This window comes from Oncorhynchus kisutch, linkage group LG5 (genome assembly GCF_002021735.2).
Source record: "Oncorhynchus kisutch isolate 150728-3 linkage group LG5, Okis_V2, whole genome shotgun sequence".
Classification (NCBI taxonomy): domain Eukaryota; kingdom Metazoa; phylum Chordata; class Actinopteri; order Salmoniformes; family Salmonidae; genus Oncorhynchus; species Oncorhynchus kisutch.
Window position 1 is genome coordinate 50,297,874 of NC_034178.2, and position 16,717 is coordinate 50,314,590.

General features: G+C 42.6%; 1 protein-coding gene across 4 annotated transcripts in view; it reads right to left on the reverse strand.

The window, feature by feature from the left end:
- LOC109891584 (low-density lipoprotein receptor-related protein 1-like) overlaps nucleotides 1-14,050 on the reverse strand; it is a 149,228-nt gene extending 135,178 nt beyond the window's left edge. For all 4 annotated transcript variants that reach the window (XM_031825268.1, XM_031825265.1, XM_031825266.1 and 1 more), the window contains exon 1: nucleotides 13,495-14,050. In XM_031825268.1, the coding sequence (XP_031681128.1) occupies nucleotides 13,495-13,591 (97 nt within the window). In that variant the 5' untranslated portion in view covers nucleotides 13,592-14,050. The remainder of the gene's footprint in view (nucleotides 1-13,494) is intronic.
- Nucleotides 14,051-16,717: the final 2,667 nt, after the last annotated feature.

The window sequence follows — 16,717 nt, forward strand, 5'->3', positions numbered from 1 at the left end:
ATATGTGCCATGTAAAAAGCTAACGTTTAAGTTCCTTGCTCAGAACATGAGAACATATGAAAGTTGGTGGTTCCTTTTAACATGAGACTTCAATATTCCAAGGTAAGAGGTTTTAGGTTGTAGTTAATATAGTATTTATAAGACTATTTCTCTCTATACCATTTGTATTTCATATACCTTTGACTATTGGATGTTTTTATAGGCAATAGTATTGCCAGTGTAACAGTATAGCTTCCGTCCCCCTCCTCGCCCCTACCTGGGCTCGAACCAGGAACACATAGACAACAGCCACACTCGAAGCATCGTTACCCATCGCTCCACAAAAGCCGCGGGGAATAACTACTCCAAATCTAAAAGCGAGTGACGTTTGAAACAGTATTAGCGCACACCCAGCTAACTAGCTAGCAATTTTACATTGGTTACACCAGCCATTAGGCTGATAGGCTTGAAGTCATAAACAGCGCTGTGCTTGCGAAGAGCTGCTGGCAAAACACACGAAAGTGCTGTTTGAATGAATGAAAACGGGCCTGCTGCTGCTCAGTCAGACTGCTCTATTGAATCAGACTTAATTATAACATAATAACACACAGAAATACGAGCCTTTGGTCATTAATATGATCGAATATGGAAACTATAACTTCGAAAACAAGACATTTATTCTTTCAGTGAAATACGGAACCGTTCTGTATTTTATCTAACAGGTGGCATCCCCAAGTCTAAATATTCTTGTTACATTGCACAACCTTCAATGTATGTCATAATTACATAAAATTCTGGCAAATTAGTTCGCCAGGCAGCCCAAACTGTTGCATATACCCTGACTCTGCGTGCAATAAACACAAGAGAAATTACAGTTTCACCTGGTTAATATTGCCTGCTAAACTGGATTAGTAGTTATAACTAGTGATTATGATTGATTGTTTTTTATAAGAGAAGTTTAATGCTAGCTAGCAATTTACCTTGGCTTCTACTGCATTCACGTAACAGGCAGGCTACTCGTGGAGTGCAATGGTTAACTGTGCAGTTGTAAGATTGGAACCCCTGAGCTGACAAGGTGAAAATCTGTCGTTCTGCCCCTGAACAAGGCAGTTAACCCACAGTTCCTAGGCAGTCATTGAAAATAAGAATGTGTTCTTAACTGACCTGCCTAGTTAAATAAAAAGGTAAATACAAATAAAATACAAATTATCGGAAATCGGCGCCCAAAAATACAGATTTCCGATTGTTATGAAAACTAGAAATCGGCCCTAATTAAAATCGGCCATTCCGATGAATCGGTCGACCTCTAATCCAGATGTGTTGGTCATTACTGATACGTGGTTAAGAAAGTATTTTGAATACTGATGTTAACCATTCTGGTTATAACCTTTTTCGGCAAGACAGATCTTCCAAAGGTGAATAGCTTGAGTGCACTTATTTCTCATTTGCCTACAAGAGAGCCAGTCAGCCTGAGTATGCGTGTGCCGAGCCAAATGTAATTCCTGAGGTGGAGTAACTCTGCAACTCTGTAACTCTCCTGTCCTGATCTGTCAACGCCGCTTGCTAAAAACTTTAATGAGCAAGCCTTCCTTCATGAATTGGCCTCTAAAATGGTAAAGAATCAGCTTGAGTCCCTCTGTCGAAGACGCTTGGACCTTCTTTTTTGATATTTTCAGTGGTATTGTTAACAAAACATGGCCCCAAAGAAAATGAGAATTAAAAACAGGTTTTGCCCGTGGTTCGACAGTGATCTTGCAGAGTTACTCCACCTCAGGAATTACATTTGGCTCGGCACACGCATACTCAGGCTGACTGGCTCTCTTGTAGGCAAATGAGAAATAAGTGCACTCAAGCTATTCGGAAGGCCATAGTTAGTTACTTTAAGCAGCTCTCGGTCTGTGGGTCTAACCCCAAGAAGTTTAGGAAAACGGTTAAAGACCTGGAGAATAAATCCTCCCTCCTCACAGCTGCCCATGTCCCTTACAATGTGGTTGTTACTGACAAGAAGCACATGGCTGAGCTCTTTAAAATCACCACTTCATTAAGTCAGGATTCCTATTTGACTCAGCCATGCCTCCTGCCCGTCCAACATTTCCTCATCTCCCACCCCTTCTAATACGACTATCTCCGATGCTTCTCCCTCTTCTTCCCCTGCCCCACTACAAAGTTTCTCCCTGTAGGCAGTCACCGAGTCTGAGGTGCTAAAGGAGCTCCTTAAACTTGACCCCAAACAAACATCTGGGTCAGATGGTTTAGACTCTTTCTTCTTTAATACTTGTTATGGCTTGGGGGCAGTATTTTGACATCTAGATGACAAACGTGTGCAAAGTAAACTGCCTGTTACTCAGGCCCAGGCATATATGCTCAGGCATATAATTAGTAGATTTGGATGGAATACTATAAAGTTTCTAAAACTGTTAAAATAATGTCTGAGTATAGCAGAACTGATATGGCAGGCAAAAACCTGAGGAACATCCATCCAGGAAGTGGGATATTTTTGATGTGTGTAGTTTAACTGTCTGCCTATACAGTATGTGTTGGGTTAGGACCCAGATTGCAGTTCCTATGGCTTCCACTAGATGTCAACAGTTTTTAGACTGTTTCAGGCTTGTTTTCTGAATAATGAGGAAGAATGAGACCATATTGTAAGTGGCATGCAGAATTAAGCAGAGCTCCTTTGCACGTGTGACCGATTGAGCGCCGTTCATTGTTTTTCCTTTCTATTGAAGACGCCATTGTCTGGTTGAACTATTATAGATTATTTAGACAATAGACAACCTGAGGATTAATTATAAACATCGTTTGACAAACTTTACCGGTACTATTAGGATGTATTCGTCTGCATGTTGTGACCGGCATTGAGCCAGTGGATTACTGAAGAAAACAGAGTTTTTGGGACATAAAGAGGAACTTTATTGAACAAAACAAACATTTATTGTGTAACAGGAACTCTTGTGACTGCAACCAGATGAAGCTCAAATTGACTTATTGACTTGGCTAAAGCGTCTTATACGGTAGACCATTCCATTCTTGTGGGCCGGCTAAGGAGTATTAGTGTCTCTGAGGGGTCTTTGACCTGGTTTGCTAACTACCTCTCAAAGACTGCAGTGTATGAAGTCAGAACATCTACTGTCTAAGCCACAGCCTGTCAACAAGGGAGTACCCAAAGGCTCAATACAAGGCCCCACGTTCTTCTCAATTTACATCAACAACATAGCTCAGGCAGTAGGAAGCTCTCTCATCCATTTATATGCAGATAGTTTTATTCTCAGCTGGCCCCTCCCCAGAGTTTGTGTTAAAGGCTCTACAACAAAGGTTGCTTAGTGTCCACCAAGCTTTCTCTACCCTTAACCTTGTTCTGAACACCTCAAAATCAAAAGGTCATGTGATTTGGTAAGAAGAATGCTCCTCTTCCCACAGATGTTATTACTACCTCTGAGGGTTTAGAACTTGAGGTAGTCACCTCATACAAGAACTTGGGAGTATGGCTAGATGGTACACTGTCCTTCTCTCAGCACATATCAAAGCTGCAGGCTAAAGTTAAATCTAGACTTGGTGTCCTCTATCATAATCACTCCTCTTTCACCCCAGCTGCCAAACTAACCCTGATTCAGATGACCATCCTACCCATGCTAGATGACGGAGACGTAATTTATATATTGGCAGGTAAGGGTGCTCTCGAGCGGCTAGATGTTCTTCACCATTCGGACATCAGATTTGCCACCAATGCTCCTTATAGGACACATCACTGCACTCTATACTCTTCTGTAAGCTGGTCATCTCTGTACCCATCGCAAGACCCACTGGTTGATGCTTATTTATAAAACCGTCTTAGGCCTCACTCCCCCCTATATGAGATATCTACTGCAGCCCTCATCCTCCACAAACACCCGTTCTGCCAGTCACATTCTGTTAACTGTCCCCGAAGCACACACATCCCTGGGTTCGTCATCTTTTCAGTTCATTGCAGCTAGCGACTGGAACGAGCTGCAACAAATACTCAAACTGGACAGTTCTCAATCTCTTCATTCAAAGACTCAATCATGGACACTCTTACTGACAGTTGTGGCTGCTTTGTGTGATGTATTTTTGTCTCTACCTTCTTGACCTTTGTGCTGTTGACTGTGCCCAATAATAATTGTACCATGTTTTGTGCTGTTGTCATGTGTTGCTGCCTTGCTATTTTGTCATCTTAGGTCTCTTTATGTAGTGGTTGTCTTTTTTATTGTGATGTGTGTTTCGTCTTATATTTATATTGTATTTATTATTATTTTTTAAATCCCAGGCCCCTGTCCACGCAAGAGGCCTTTTGGTAGGCCGTCATTGAAAATAAGAATTTGTTCTTAACCAACTTGCCTAGTTAAATAAACATTTATTTATTTAAAAAAATATGGGCTTCTTCACTTCAACACCCCCTCTGTTGCCAATTCACACATTCCCTTTCTCAGGCTCGCTCTCCAGCATGGTAAATGACTAAATGTCCAAGCTATGGTTTCTGATCTATAGGAAGCATTACCATCACCTCTGTCCAGGCCCGAGCAATGGCCTGGCAAATTGCATAGCCCTTACCCAAGACTGACAGCTCAGCATGCAATACCTGAATTGCACAAGCACTCTGTTGCCTACCAGTGAGAGGTGGTGGATCATTTCAAGTCCTGGAATTCTTGTTGTAGTGATGTAGGGCCTAAGTTGCAACATTGCCAGCAGTAGGTCTGAGCAGTATGTTGTGCATTCATTGGTATTGTGTTATGGATGTGTGGTAAATTTGTACTGCTGGCATTCTGACCATCTCCAGGGTCCTTTTCATCAAATAGTGTGTAGAAACTAGAATGTACATACACATTGAATTATTTGATAAATCACACGTTTTTGGCAAGCATCATATATATATATATATATATCAAATGGTTTTCAGCCTCAGGGGTCATTCAAGACCGTGGCTATTTGCATTAAGAAATACTCCTAATTAACCATATGGTCAAAATCATCCCTTAAAGCCTGCTAGGAATATAAAAAAGAAAATATATATCACACACACACACACACAGTTGAAGTCAGAAGTTTACATACACCTTAGCCAAATACATTTAAACTCAGTTTCACAATTCCTGACATTTAATCCTACTAAAAATGCCCAATTTTAGGTCAGTTAGATCACCACTTTATTTTAAGAATGTGAAATGTCAGAATAATATCATTCATCATTTCCCAGTGGGTCAGAAGTTTACATATACCGTAATTGCTGGACTATAAGCCGCTACTTTATTCTCACGCTTTGAACCTCGCGGTTTATACAATGACGCGGCTAATTTATGGATTTTTCCCGCTTCACAAGATTCATGCCGCCAAAAAACTGAGCACCATCACATAATGTGACATAAAATCGAGCGCGCTCAAACTTCATCATTTTGATTACGGTAGTAATTTTGTCACCCTCATCATGGCAAAGACACGGAGAAATGCATATGATGCAGCTTTCAAGTTGAAGGCGATCGATCTGGCTGTTGGAAAGAGAGCTGCTGCACGGGAGCTTGGCCTTAATGAGTCGATGATAAGACGTTGGAAACAGCAGCGTGAGGAACTGACTCAGTGCAAAAAGACAACAAAGGCTTTCAGAGGGAAGAAAAGCAGATGGCCCAAAGTATTTGCAGCCACTCGACATCAGTGTAAATCGTGCATTTAAGGTGGCGCTCCTTGTTCAGTGGGAGTCTTGGATGACAAGAGGGGAGAAATCATTCACTAAAATGGGCTGCATGCGAAGAGCAACTTATGGTCAAGTCTGCCAGTGGGTCCTGACAGCGTGGAGCATTGCCTTCGGCTGAAAGTGACGAGAGCGACAATGAAAACGATCCAACATCGGATGAAGCAATTCTGAGCCTATTCATCTCAGACACCGAAGGAGATGACTTCAGTGGTTTCAGTGCACAGGAGGAGGAAGTTCATTTGTTTCAATGTACCGGTAGGCACCTGTGGCTTATAGATATGTGCGGCGTATATGTACAAAATACATATTTTTTTATAATTCAGTGGGTGCGGTTTATATTCAGGTGCACTTAATAGTCCAGCAATTACAGAACTATATTAGTATTTGTTAGCATTGCCTGTAAATTGTTTAACTTGTGTCAAAAGTTTTGTGTAGCCTTCCACAAGCTTCCCACAATAAGTTGGGTGAATGTTGGCCCATTCCTCCTGACAGAGCTGGTGTAACTGAGCCAGGTTTGTAGGCCTCCTTGCACACACAAGCTTTTCCAGTTCTGTCCACAAATGTTCTATAGGATTGAGGTCAGGACTTCGTGATGGCCACTCCAATACCTTGACCTTGTTGTCCTTAAGCCATTTTGCCACAACTTCAGTAGTATGCTTGGGGTCATTGTCTATTTGGAAGACCCACCGACCAAGCTTTAACTTCCTGACTGATGTCTTGAGATGTTGCTTCAATATATCCACATAATTTTCCTGCCCTATGAAGCCATCTATTTTTTGAAGTGCACCAGTCCCTCCCACCAGTCCCTCCCACAACATGATGCTGCCACCCCCGTGCCTCACGGTTGGGATGTTGTTCTTCAGCTTGCAAGCCTCCCCCTTTTTCCTCAAAATGTAACGATGGTCATTATGGCCAAACAGTTAAATTTTTGTTTCATCAGACCAGAGGACAATTCTCCAAGAAGTACAATCTTTGTCCTCGTGTGCAGTTGCAAACCGTAGTCTGGCTTCTTATGACGGTGTTGGAGCAGTGGCTTCTTCCTTGCTGAGGGGTCTTTCAGGTTATGGCGATATAGGACTCATTCTACTGTGGATACAGATACTTTTGTACCTATTTCCTCTAGCATCTTCACAAGGTACTTTGCTGTTTTTCTGGGATTGATTTGCACTTTTGGCACCAAAGTACGTTAACTAATCTCTAGGAGACAGAACGCGTCTCCTTCCTGAGCAGTATGACGGCTGTGTGGTCCCAAGTTGTTTATACTTGCGTACTATTGTTTGCACAGATGAACGTGGTACCTAATTTCCTGGAATTTTCTAATCGGTTTAAAGGCACAGTCAACTTAGTGTATGTAAACTTCTGACCCACTGGAATTGTGATGGGTACCAATGCGTCGAGGTCGGCTGTTGATACATTTTAATACATTTTTAAATGTTTAAAAATGTTAATCGGTATCGGCTTTTTTTGGGTGCACCAATAAATCGGTGTCGAAAAATCATAAAATCGGTCACCTCTAGTACATAACCGAACCAGAAGTCATAAATTATAGGCAACAACTGCACTGAGCTAAAGGCTAGAGCTGCGGCTTTCAAAGAGCAGGACTCTAACCTGGAAGCTTATAAGAAAACCTGCTATGCCCTCCGACGAACCATCAAACACGCCAAGCGTCGATACAGAACTAAGATCGATTCATACTAGACCGGCTCTGACTATCGTCGGATGTGGCTGGGCTTGCAAACCATTACAGACTACAAAGGGAAGCACAGCCGAGAGCTGCCCAGTGATACGAGCCTAGCAGACGAGCTAAACTACTTCATGCTTGCTTTGAGGCAAATAACAATGAAAGATGCATGAGAGCATCAGCTGTTCCGGACGACTGTGTGATCATGCTCTCCACAGCCGATGTGAGTAAGACCTTTAAACAGCATATTCACAAGGCCGCAGAGCCAGGCGGATTACCAGGACGTGTAATGTGAGCATGCGCTGACCAACTAGCAAGTGTCTTCACTGACATTTTCAACCTCTCCGAGTCTGTAATACCAACATGTTTTAAGCTGACCACCATAGTGCCCGTGCACAAGAACACTAAGGTAACCTGCCTAAATGACTACCGACCCATAGCGCTCACGCCTGTAGCCATGAAATGCTTTGAAAGGCTGGTCATGGCTCACATCAACACCATTATCCCAGAAACCGTAAACCCACTCCAATTTGCACACCGCCCCAACAGATCGACAGATGATGCCATCTCTATTGCACTCCACAATGCCCTTTCTCAACTGGACAAAAGGAACACCTATGTGAGAATGCTATTCATTGACTACAGCTCAGCGTTCAACACCATAGTGCCCTCAGACCTCATCAATAAGCTAAGGACCCTGGGACTAAACCCCTCCAACTGGATCCTGGAGTTCCTGACGGGCCGTGTAGGTAACAACATCCTCCACACTGATCCTCAACACAGGGGACCCTCAGCGGTGCGTGCTCAGTCCTCTTGTACTCCCTGTACACTCATGACTGCACGGCCAGGCACGACTCCAAAACCTTCATTAAGTTTGCCGATGATGCAACTTTGGTAGGCCTGATCACCGAAAACGAAGAGACAGCCTATAGGGAGGTCAGAGACCTGGCCATGTGGTGCCAAGGCAGCAGCCTCTCCCTCAACGTGATCAAAATAAAGGAGATTATTGTGGACTACAGGAAAGTAGACCCAAGCATGCCCCCATTCTCATCGACGGGGCTGCAGTGGAGCAGGTTGAGAGCTTCAAGTTCCTTGGTGTCCACATCACCAACATGGTCCAAGCATACCACGACAAAAATCTATTCCCCCTCAGGAGACTGAAAAGATTTGTGGCTCCTCAGATCCTCAAAAGGTTCTACAGCTGCACCACTGGTTGCATCACTGCCTGGTATGGAAACTGCTCAGCCTCCATAGTAGTGTGAATGGCCCAGTACATCACATTGCTACTCTGTTATCATTTGTGCATAGTCACTTGAATAACCCTACCTACATGTACAAAATACCTCAACTAACCGGTGCCCCCAAAAACACTGACACTGTCCGGTATCCCTGACTCTGTCCGGTATCCCCCTGTGTATAGTCTCGCTATGGTTACTTTACTACTGTTCTTTAATTACTTGTTACTTTTATTTCTTATTCTTCCATATTTAAAAAATATATATATGCATTGTTGGTTAGGGGCTCGTAAGTAAGGATTTCACTGTAAGGTCGACACCGGTTGTATTCGGCACGTGACTAATAACATTTGATTTGACATACCGTGACAAGATCCTGAGGCACATTGTCGTGCACTTCATCTGCTGCAATCACCTCATGTTTCAGCATGATAATGCACGGTCCAATGTCGCAAGGATCTGTACAGAATTCCTGGAAGCTGAAAATGTCCCAGTTTTTTCATGACCTTCACATCCAGCAACTTCACACAGCTATTGAAGAGTGGGACAACATTACACAGGCCACAATCAACAGCCTGATCAACTTTATGTGAAGGAGATGTGTCGCACTGCATGAGGCAAATGGTCACACCAGATACTGACTGGTTCTGATCCACACACACCTCTCTTTTTTTATGGTATCTATGGCCAACAGATGCTCATCTGTATTCCCAGTCATATGACATTCACAGATTATTAATTATTTGTTTTCCATATGAACTCTAACTCAGTAAAATTGTTGCATGTTGCGTTTATTTTTGTTCAGTATAATAGGAGTGCTCATATACTTTATACCGTAATCCTGATAGTTATTTCCATTATGGGGTGATGTCACCCATCCCTTGTAAGTGGTGCCACATGTGTATGAAAGTTTATTCAATAAAATGAATATATCCCGCGAGCACCAGTCCACCTAGGCAGCTGGCATGCTGCAATACAAGTCCTGAGCTAGTGTGCCTAACCTGGCTGACTTAGGTAAATAGCCAGGCAGCTGTATAAATGGAGCACCATGATAACTGAGGGTTGAGTGCATTGAGTCAACTTGGAAAAGAACATGGTATTGGAGCAGAGAGGCAGGACTAGGGAGTGGAGAAAGAGAGTTGAGGCAAGAATGGGAGACTGCAGAACTCTCCTTTGCCCAGTACAGTCAACATTAAGTATTAAGATTTTCACGTTCATGGCTCCTCTCATCAGTCTATGAAAATCATTCCTCCTTCCTCATCTTGACTGTCAACACCAAGAAGAACTGAGAACTCCATCTGGAGTGAGTGAGTGAGGGGTAACCATCCCGTTCACCCCACACATCCCATCCCCAACACTCCACATACTTCCCAGATGAATGACCTTTCTCTATCCAGATGTTCCTGGAAGGGGTGGGGTGAGGGGGAATGTTTCCCCCCTCCGTTTCATATGGTCTCTCGTCCCCTTCCCTTTCAAACCCCTTTTGGCTCTGGGATGTCAACAAGCTTGGGATGTAAATGTAACACCTTTGCAGTGAAGAAATGCCCCAAATTGGGGCTTCAATTGAATGTCCATTTTCTTAACAGGGCTCCCTGTAACACAGCCCATTGGCCAAGGTAGGTGACTACAGTACATCACTGACATAGGAGGAGACACAGCCCAAGTGCTGCCTACTACAGTGCCTTGCGAAAGTATTCGCCCCCCTTGAACTTTGCGACCTTTTGCCACATTTCAGGCTTCAAACATAAAGATATAAAACTGTATTTTTTTGTGAAGAATCAACAACAAGTGGGACACAATCATGAAGTGGAACGACATTTACTGGATATTTCAAACTTTTTTAACAAATCAAAAACTAAAAAATTGGGCGTGCAAAATTATTCAGCCCCCTTAAGTTAATACTTTGTAGCGCCACCTTTTGCTGTGATTACAGCTGTAAGTCGCTTGGGGTATGTCTATCAGTTTTGCACATCGAGAGACTGAAATTCCCATTCCTCCTTGCAAAACAGCTCGAGCTCAGTGAGGTTGGATGGAGCGCATTTGTGAACAGCAGTTTTCAGTTCTTTCCACAGATTCTTGATTGGATTCAGGTCTGGACTTTGACTTGGCCATTCTAACACCTGGATATGTTTATTTTTGAACCATTCCATTGTAGATTTTGCTTTATGTTTTGGATCATTGTCTTGTTGGAAGACAAATCTCCGTCCCAGTCTCAGGTCTTTTGCAGACTGCAGTTTTCTTCCAGAATGGTCCTGTATTTGGCTCCAGCCATCTTCCCATCTATTTTAACCATCTTCCCTGTCCCTGCTGAAGAAAAGCAGGCCCAAACCATGATGCTGCCACCACCATGTTTGACAGTGGGGATGGTGTGTTCAGGGTGATGAGCTGTGTTGCTTTTACGCCAAACATAACGTTTTGCATGGTTGCCAAAAAGTTCAATTTTGGTTTCATCTGACCAGAGCACCTTCTTCCACATGTTTGGTGTGTCTCCCAGGTGGCTTGTGGCAAACTTTAAACGACACTTTTTATGGATATCTTTAAGAAATGGCTTTCTTGCCACTCTTCCATAAAGGCCAGATTTGTGCAATATACGACTGATTATTGTCCTATGGACTGAGTCTCCCACCTCAGCTGTAGATCTCTGCAGTTCATCCAGAGTGATCATGGGCCTCTTGGCTGCATCTCTGATCAGTCTTCTCCTTGTATGAGCTGAAAGTTGAGGGACAGCCAGGTCTTGGTAGATTTGCAGTGGTCTGATACTCCTTCCATTTCAATATTATCGCTTGCACAGTGCTCCTTGGGATGCTTAAAGCTTGGGAAATCTTTTTGTATCCAAATCCGGCTTTAAACTTCTTCACAACAGTATCTCGGACCTGCCTGGTGTGTTCCTTGTTCTTCATGATGCTCTCTGCGCTTTTAACGGACCTCTGAGACTATCACAGTGCAGGTGCATTTATACGGAGACTTGATTACACACAGGTGGATTGTATTTATCATCATTAGTCATTTAGGTCAACATTGGATCATTCAGAGATCCTCACTGAACTTCTGGAGAGAGTTTGCTCCACTGAAAGTAAAGGGGCTGAATAATTTTGCACGCCCAATTTCAGTTTTTGATTTGTTAAAAAAGTTTGAAATATCCAATAAATGTCGTTCCACTTCATGATTGTGTCCCACTTGTTGTTGATTCTTCACAAAAAAAAAAATACAGTTTTATATCTTTATGTTTGAAGCCTGAAATGTGGCAAAAGGTCGCAAAGTTCAAGGGGGCCGAATACTTTCGCAAGGCACTGTATGTTTTACAAACAGGGTAAAAAACAGCATGACATGACATTTTTCTGTGTCAAGGTCCATAGCTGCAGGAAGTAGCGCCCCCAAATTAACAGCTCTCAATGGACGATTTCAGACTATTAGATGAGATTTCCCTTGAGAAGAAAGTGCATTTGGGGTCCAATTAAACACAGGGTATGTTGATGGTTCAGGACCTTGGTCTTCAATACAGTATCTGAACAAGAATGGGGCAAAGGCTTCATGAAGAGAAAAGCATGATTTGAAGAGGCATGTAGACCTATATCCCCAGTATGGTCAATTTATTATCCATCACCAACTAAATTACTTACATTGCAATTATGAGTCCCAGATGATAATTCCTAAATGTTTTCCAGACAAACCCAAAATCTGTGATTATCAGTTCTTTAGAATAGATAATGAGTACCTAAATTATGAAGGAGGGCTTTAGGGCATACAAACATTCTATGGTACCAACAATGCATTACCCTGAACAGAAATAACGTATGTTTAGCAGTGCTGGGACAAAAACTGCAACTGGCTAACTCAAGAATCATTCTTAAAGTCTGACACCTCCGTTGAACACGCCCTTTTCCTGTATGAAGTGTACGCTAGTAATTTGGGGTGTCCAATCAAGGTTGGGTGTCGCTTTAATGTATAAAACAAAGTTATGGGCAGCACAGAAGGCTCCTCTGGAGCCACTCAGACGTCGGGCAATTGCAAACTCCTTCGGCTTATATATTGTTTTAAAGTTGGTTAGCCTTCCAGAAGGCCTCATGCTTATCACCCTCATCAGCATGTTGCATTGAATAAAAAGAGACCGGGTGAGGAGGAGTTGTGACTTGGAACAGAGGCTTTAAACCTGAACGCTTTCTTTAGGAAAGCAGCTGCGTTGGTGTTTGATGAAAATAAACTGAGCAAGCTCATGAAATAAGCAGGCCTTGCCGTTTAAAGAATTACACAACACAGGCTATATGAAATCAAGTAAAGAAAACTGGTAGGCTACAGGTATTTCACGAGAAGTAGCCGATTTAACGACAACCAATGCAGTACTAATTAGATATTGATAAGGAGCTGAAAGTGGACGCCAGTAAGCAGTTGCAACATAGTAGCCTCAACCCTCATCTTCATATCATATGTCAAAATGAATGGCTACTAATGACTGATTACATTTTGTCTGTAACCAAAGACCAAGCTACATGAATGCAGATGTGACAATGTATCGCATCGTTTTCTGTGAGGAATATCACAATGTAACATTCGCAACAAAATAACTCGATTATTCAACGGAGTTGTGGCAATTGATAACAGATGTTCATTCCAATGGCTGCTAGCCTACACAATTAAGTAACTTTCCTTGCTACTCACGTCACACCTCCACAGCGTGTCTGTGTTGATTGATAAACTAAATTGCCACAGCCTAACCACTTGAGCGCAAATGTGCATTTCATGTAGCAATGTACCGGGCAAACATAAGGCTATTTGCGATCATTTCTGCCTAAGCGATTCAAACGGTCTTTTCTGAAAGTGGTTCAAGAAGAGGCAGTAAGGACAGGCGCGTAAAAGACTATTAGTTAAGGTGATACTTGCAAACCAGTGCTGCTTACCGTCGATGGCTCTGGCTGGAACGATTACTTCCAAACTGTGCAAGAATCCAAAAAAAAGCAACCCACGCACCAGCGTGTTTGCTGCGGCGCGCAACATGATCTTGTTTGGAATATTTCAAACGAAATAAAACTCGTACACCACAGCTTTTAAGTCCCATCAAGCGGGAGTTCGCAGGCAGTCCACGAAATGTTGCCGTGCTCTTGCGATGCTCTTCTGACATGCAGCTCCGTTGCGCATCAGAAAGCGCAAGGGCTTTGTGCCCGCAACGAGAATAAAAACGGCGTATTCTCTCAGAGCTAAAGCCAAGGCTTCTCAAGCCCCTGGAATGCTACGGATTCATTTAATACATGGATACCATGTCACCTAGCTAGTTGGAATTATCTGTTAGTTTTGCTGCACATGAAGGCAAGGGAGAGACAGCGTCTATGTGCCCAAACCATAAGGGGGTGTCATTTTCTTTGTTCTCCGTGATAGCCGGTGATACAGTTCTGACAGCAACTACAGGAAAAACAAGTAATAGCAATTTGTCGTTCCCCAACACCACCACCTTTGTTGCTGGTGGTAACACAGAATGAGTCGCGAGTGAGCCTCAACCCGTTAAACGGGCTGATGTTTGTGACGTCGGTATACCAATGGCTGGCCACATCTCTGTCCACTAGCATTCAGCGTGCTAGGCGACCATTGGCCAAATACTTTTCGGTGACAATTTCCACGAATCAAACTAGAGGGCGATGAGTGTATGTTTATCATAGTGGCATCGATTTTTAGATGTCTCAATATAATATGTTTTCATTAAAATGCTAGTGGCATAATCAACTCCTCATCCAAAAGCTGTTCCCGATGCCAATATGGGAAATAATTCAATTGAAATACATTAATTAGGCCCTAATCTAAGGATTTCACATGACTAGGTAGGGGTGCAGCCATGGGAGGGCCTTAGGCACACTCACTTGGGAGCCAGACCCAGCCATTCTCCCCACAAATGGGGCATTATTACAGACATAAATACTTGAGACATCTGTGACATCTGCATTGTGTTGTGTGACAGAACTGCAGTTTAAAGGGGCTTTTTTTGTGTGTGTCCCCCAGCACAAGGTGCACCTGTGTAATGACCATGCTGTTTAATCAGCTTCTTGATACTGATACCTGTCAGATGGATTAAATAATTTGTTTAAGGAGAAATGCTCACTAACAGGGAAGTAAACAAATGTGTGCACAACATTTTGAAGAAATAAGCGTTTTGAGTGTATGGAACATTTCTGGGATTTTTTTTATTTCAGCTCATGAAACATGGGACCAACACTTTACATGTTGCATTTATATATATTTTCAGTATGGATAGGCCTACAGTGGCACGGCAACCTTGATTTGTTTATGTCATAGCAGAGAAACACATTTATGAAAACATGACATAATTTTGATCCATTTATGTTTGGGTAAAGGTGCATATTTCAGAAGTGTTAACATAGTCATATTTCCAGATGTATAATTTATTGGCACTGTTTTCAGGACTCTATCTAAACAGTAGAAAACTTTGTTTCTGGGATGGGGGCTAAAACATCCCATAATACATAAAAAATGAACTGTGAACAGTGTTGAGCAGTACATGCTAAAAACGGCATACCCTAACACAATGTTTATGTATGTACACGGAGGAAGATTAATAGCCTAAGATGGCTACTCACCAGAGGTATATTTTAAAAGCTCAGTCCCATTTTCGGAGAAAAGCCTTCCCCCCTGGTCCTCTGCCCATCTCTAAGAGAGGGTTTTATAATCCACACAAGGCCCAGGTCCCCGCCCAAGACGTATAAATCACCAGAAAGCAACAGGAGAGTTCAGCTGTGTTCTACTTTCTGACATCTGTTGGCTTGAGCTAGTATACACTGACTGCCCAGATAAGCTTGGAGGAAGGAGATATAGTGTCTCTCTCTTTGTCCCTCTCCCTCTCCATGTCTGTCTCTCTCCCCTCTCTCTCCACCAGGCTGTAGCTGTCTCTCTATCTCAGTAGATGGATAAACCCTAATAAGCATGCGGAGGCAGCAACACTTTAGTGAGAGAGGCCAATGTCTCCCAAAAGCGTTTAGTCTTCTGACAGCCTGTCACACATACATACATGCACACAGGCGTGTACAATAACACACACACACACACACACACACACAATATTAAATTGCCAGGGCAGTGTGTCACTTTAATAGGTTAATTAAATGGACATCTTGCTTTACCCCTGTCGTCCTCCTCTGTTTGTCTGTTCTTCTCTATCTTTTCGCTGTCTTCACATGAGTGGAATGACAATTCATTCTCTAGGGGAGAAAGCAGCAAGCTGGTGAGAGGATTTATGGGATACTTTGAAAGGTATCTGTGTTGATCTTGAAAACCCATCTGCCGGTGTGGTTAAATAGTGGTTAAAACACGATGGTCTCCTCTAGTTAGTCATCTAAATACTGATAACAAAAGCACAGGTAATGAAATAGTTCTGCTGATTTGATATGTGTTTATATTATTGCATCGTTAATTAGTACATTCTAACTCCGGAAACAGAGAGAGGTAACTTATCAGAGAATAGTAGAGGCTCCTCAGGGGAGGAAGAGTGAATTTCAGAAATATGCAAATAGTGACACATTAAAAAAGTTATCCCTTTTACATAAAACTATATCAAATATATTCACATGCCACAAAATACTTGATTAAAACACACTGTTTTGCAATGAAGGTCTATAGAGCATCAACAGCACTCTGTACGGTAGCGCTGTAGTGTAGCCGGAGAACAGCTAGTTTCCGTCCTCATCTGGGTACATTCACTTCAATACAAAACCTAGGAGGCACGTGGTTCTCACCCCCTTTCATAGACTTACACAGTAATTATGACAACTTCCGGAGGACATCCTCCAATCTATCAGAGCTCTTGCAGAATGAACTGACATGTTGTTCACCCAATCAAAGGATCAGAGAAGGAATCTAGTACTGAAAGCATAAGCTACAGCTTGCAGTGCAGTGCAGTGCATAACATGTGGTGTATAGTTGACTCAAAGGGAAAGAGCAAGAGGGAGAGAGAGGGAGCTATCTATATTTCCTATTTTTTAAACTTTCACTTACTTAGCTATTGAATGCAGATACCGTTAGCTTGTTAAACCTAATCAAACACTCAGCTCAAACAAAGAGGGATACTATGTTAGCTAGCTGGCTATGGCTATCTACCACTGGAACTCTTCCAAGTCAAGG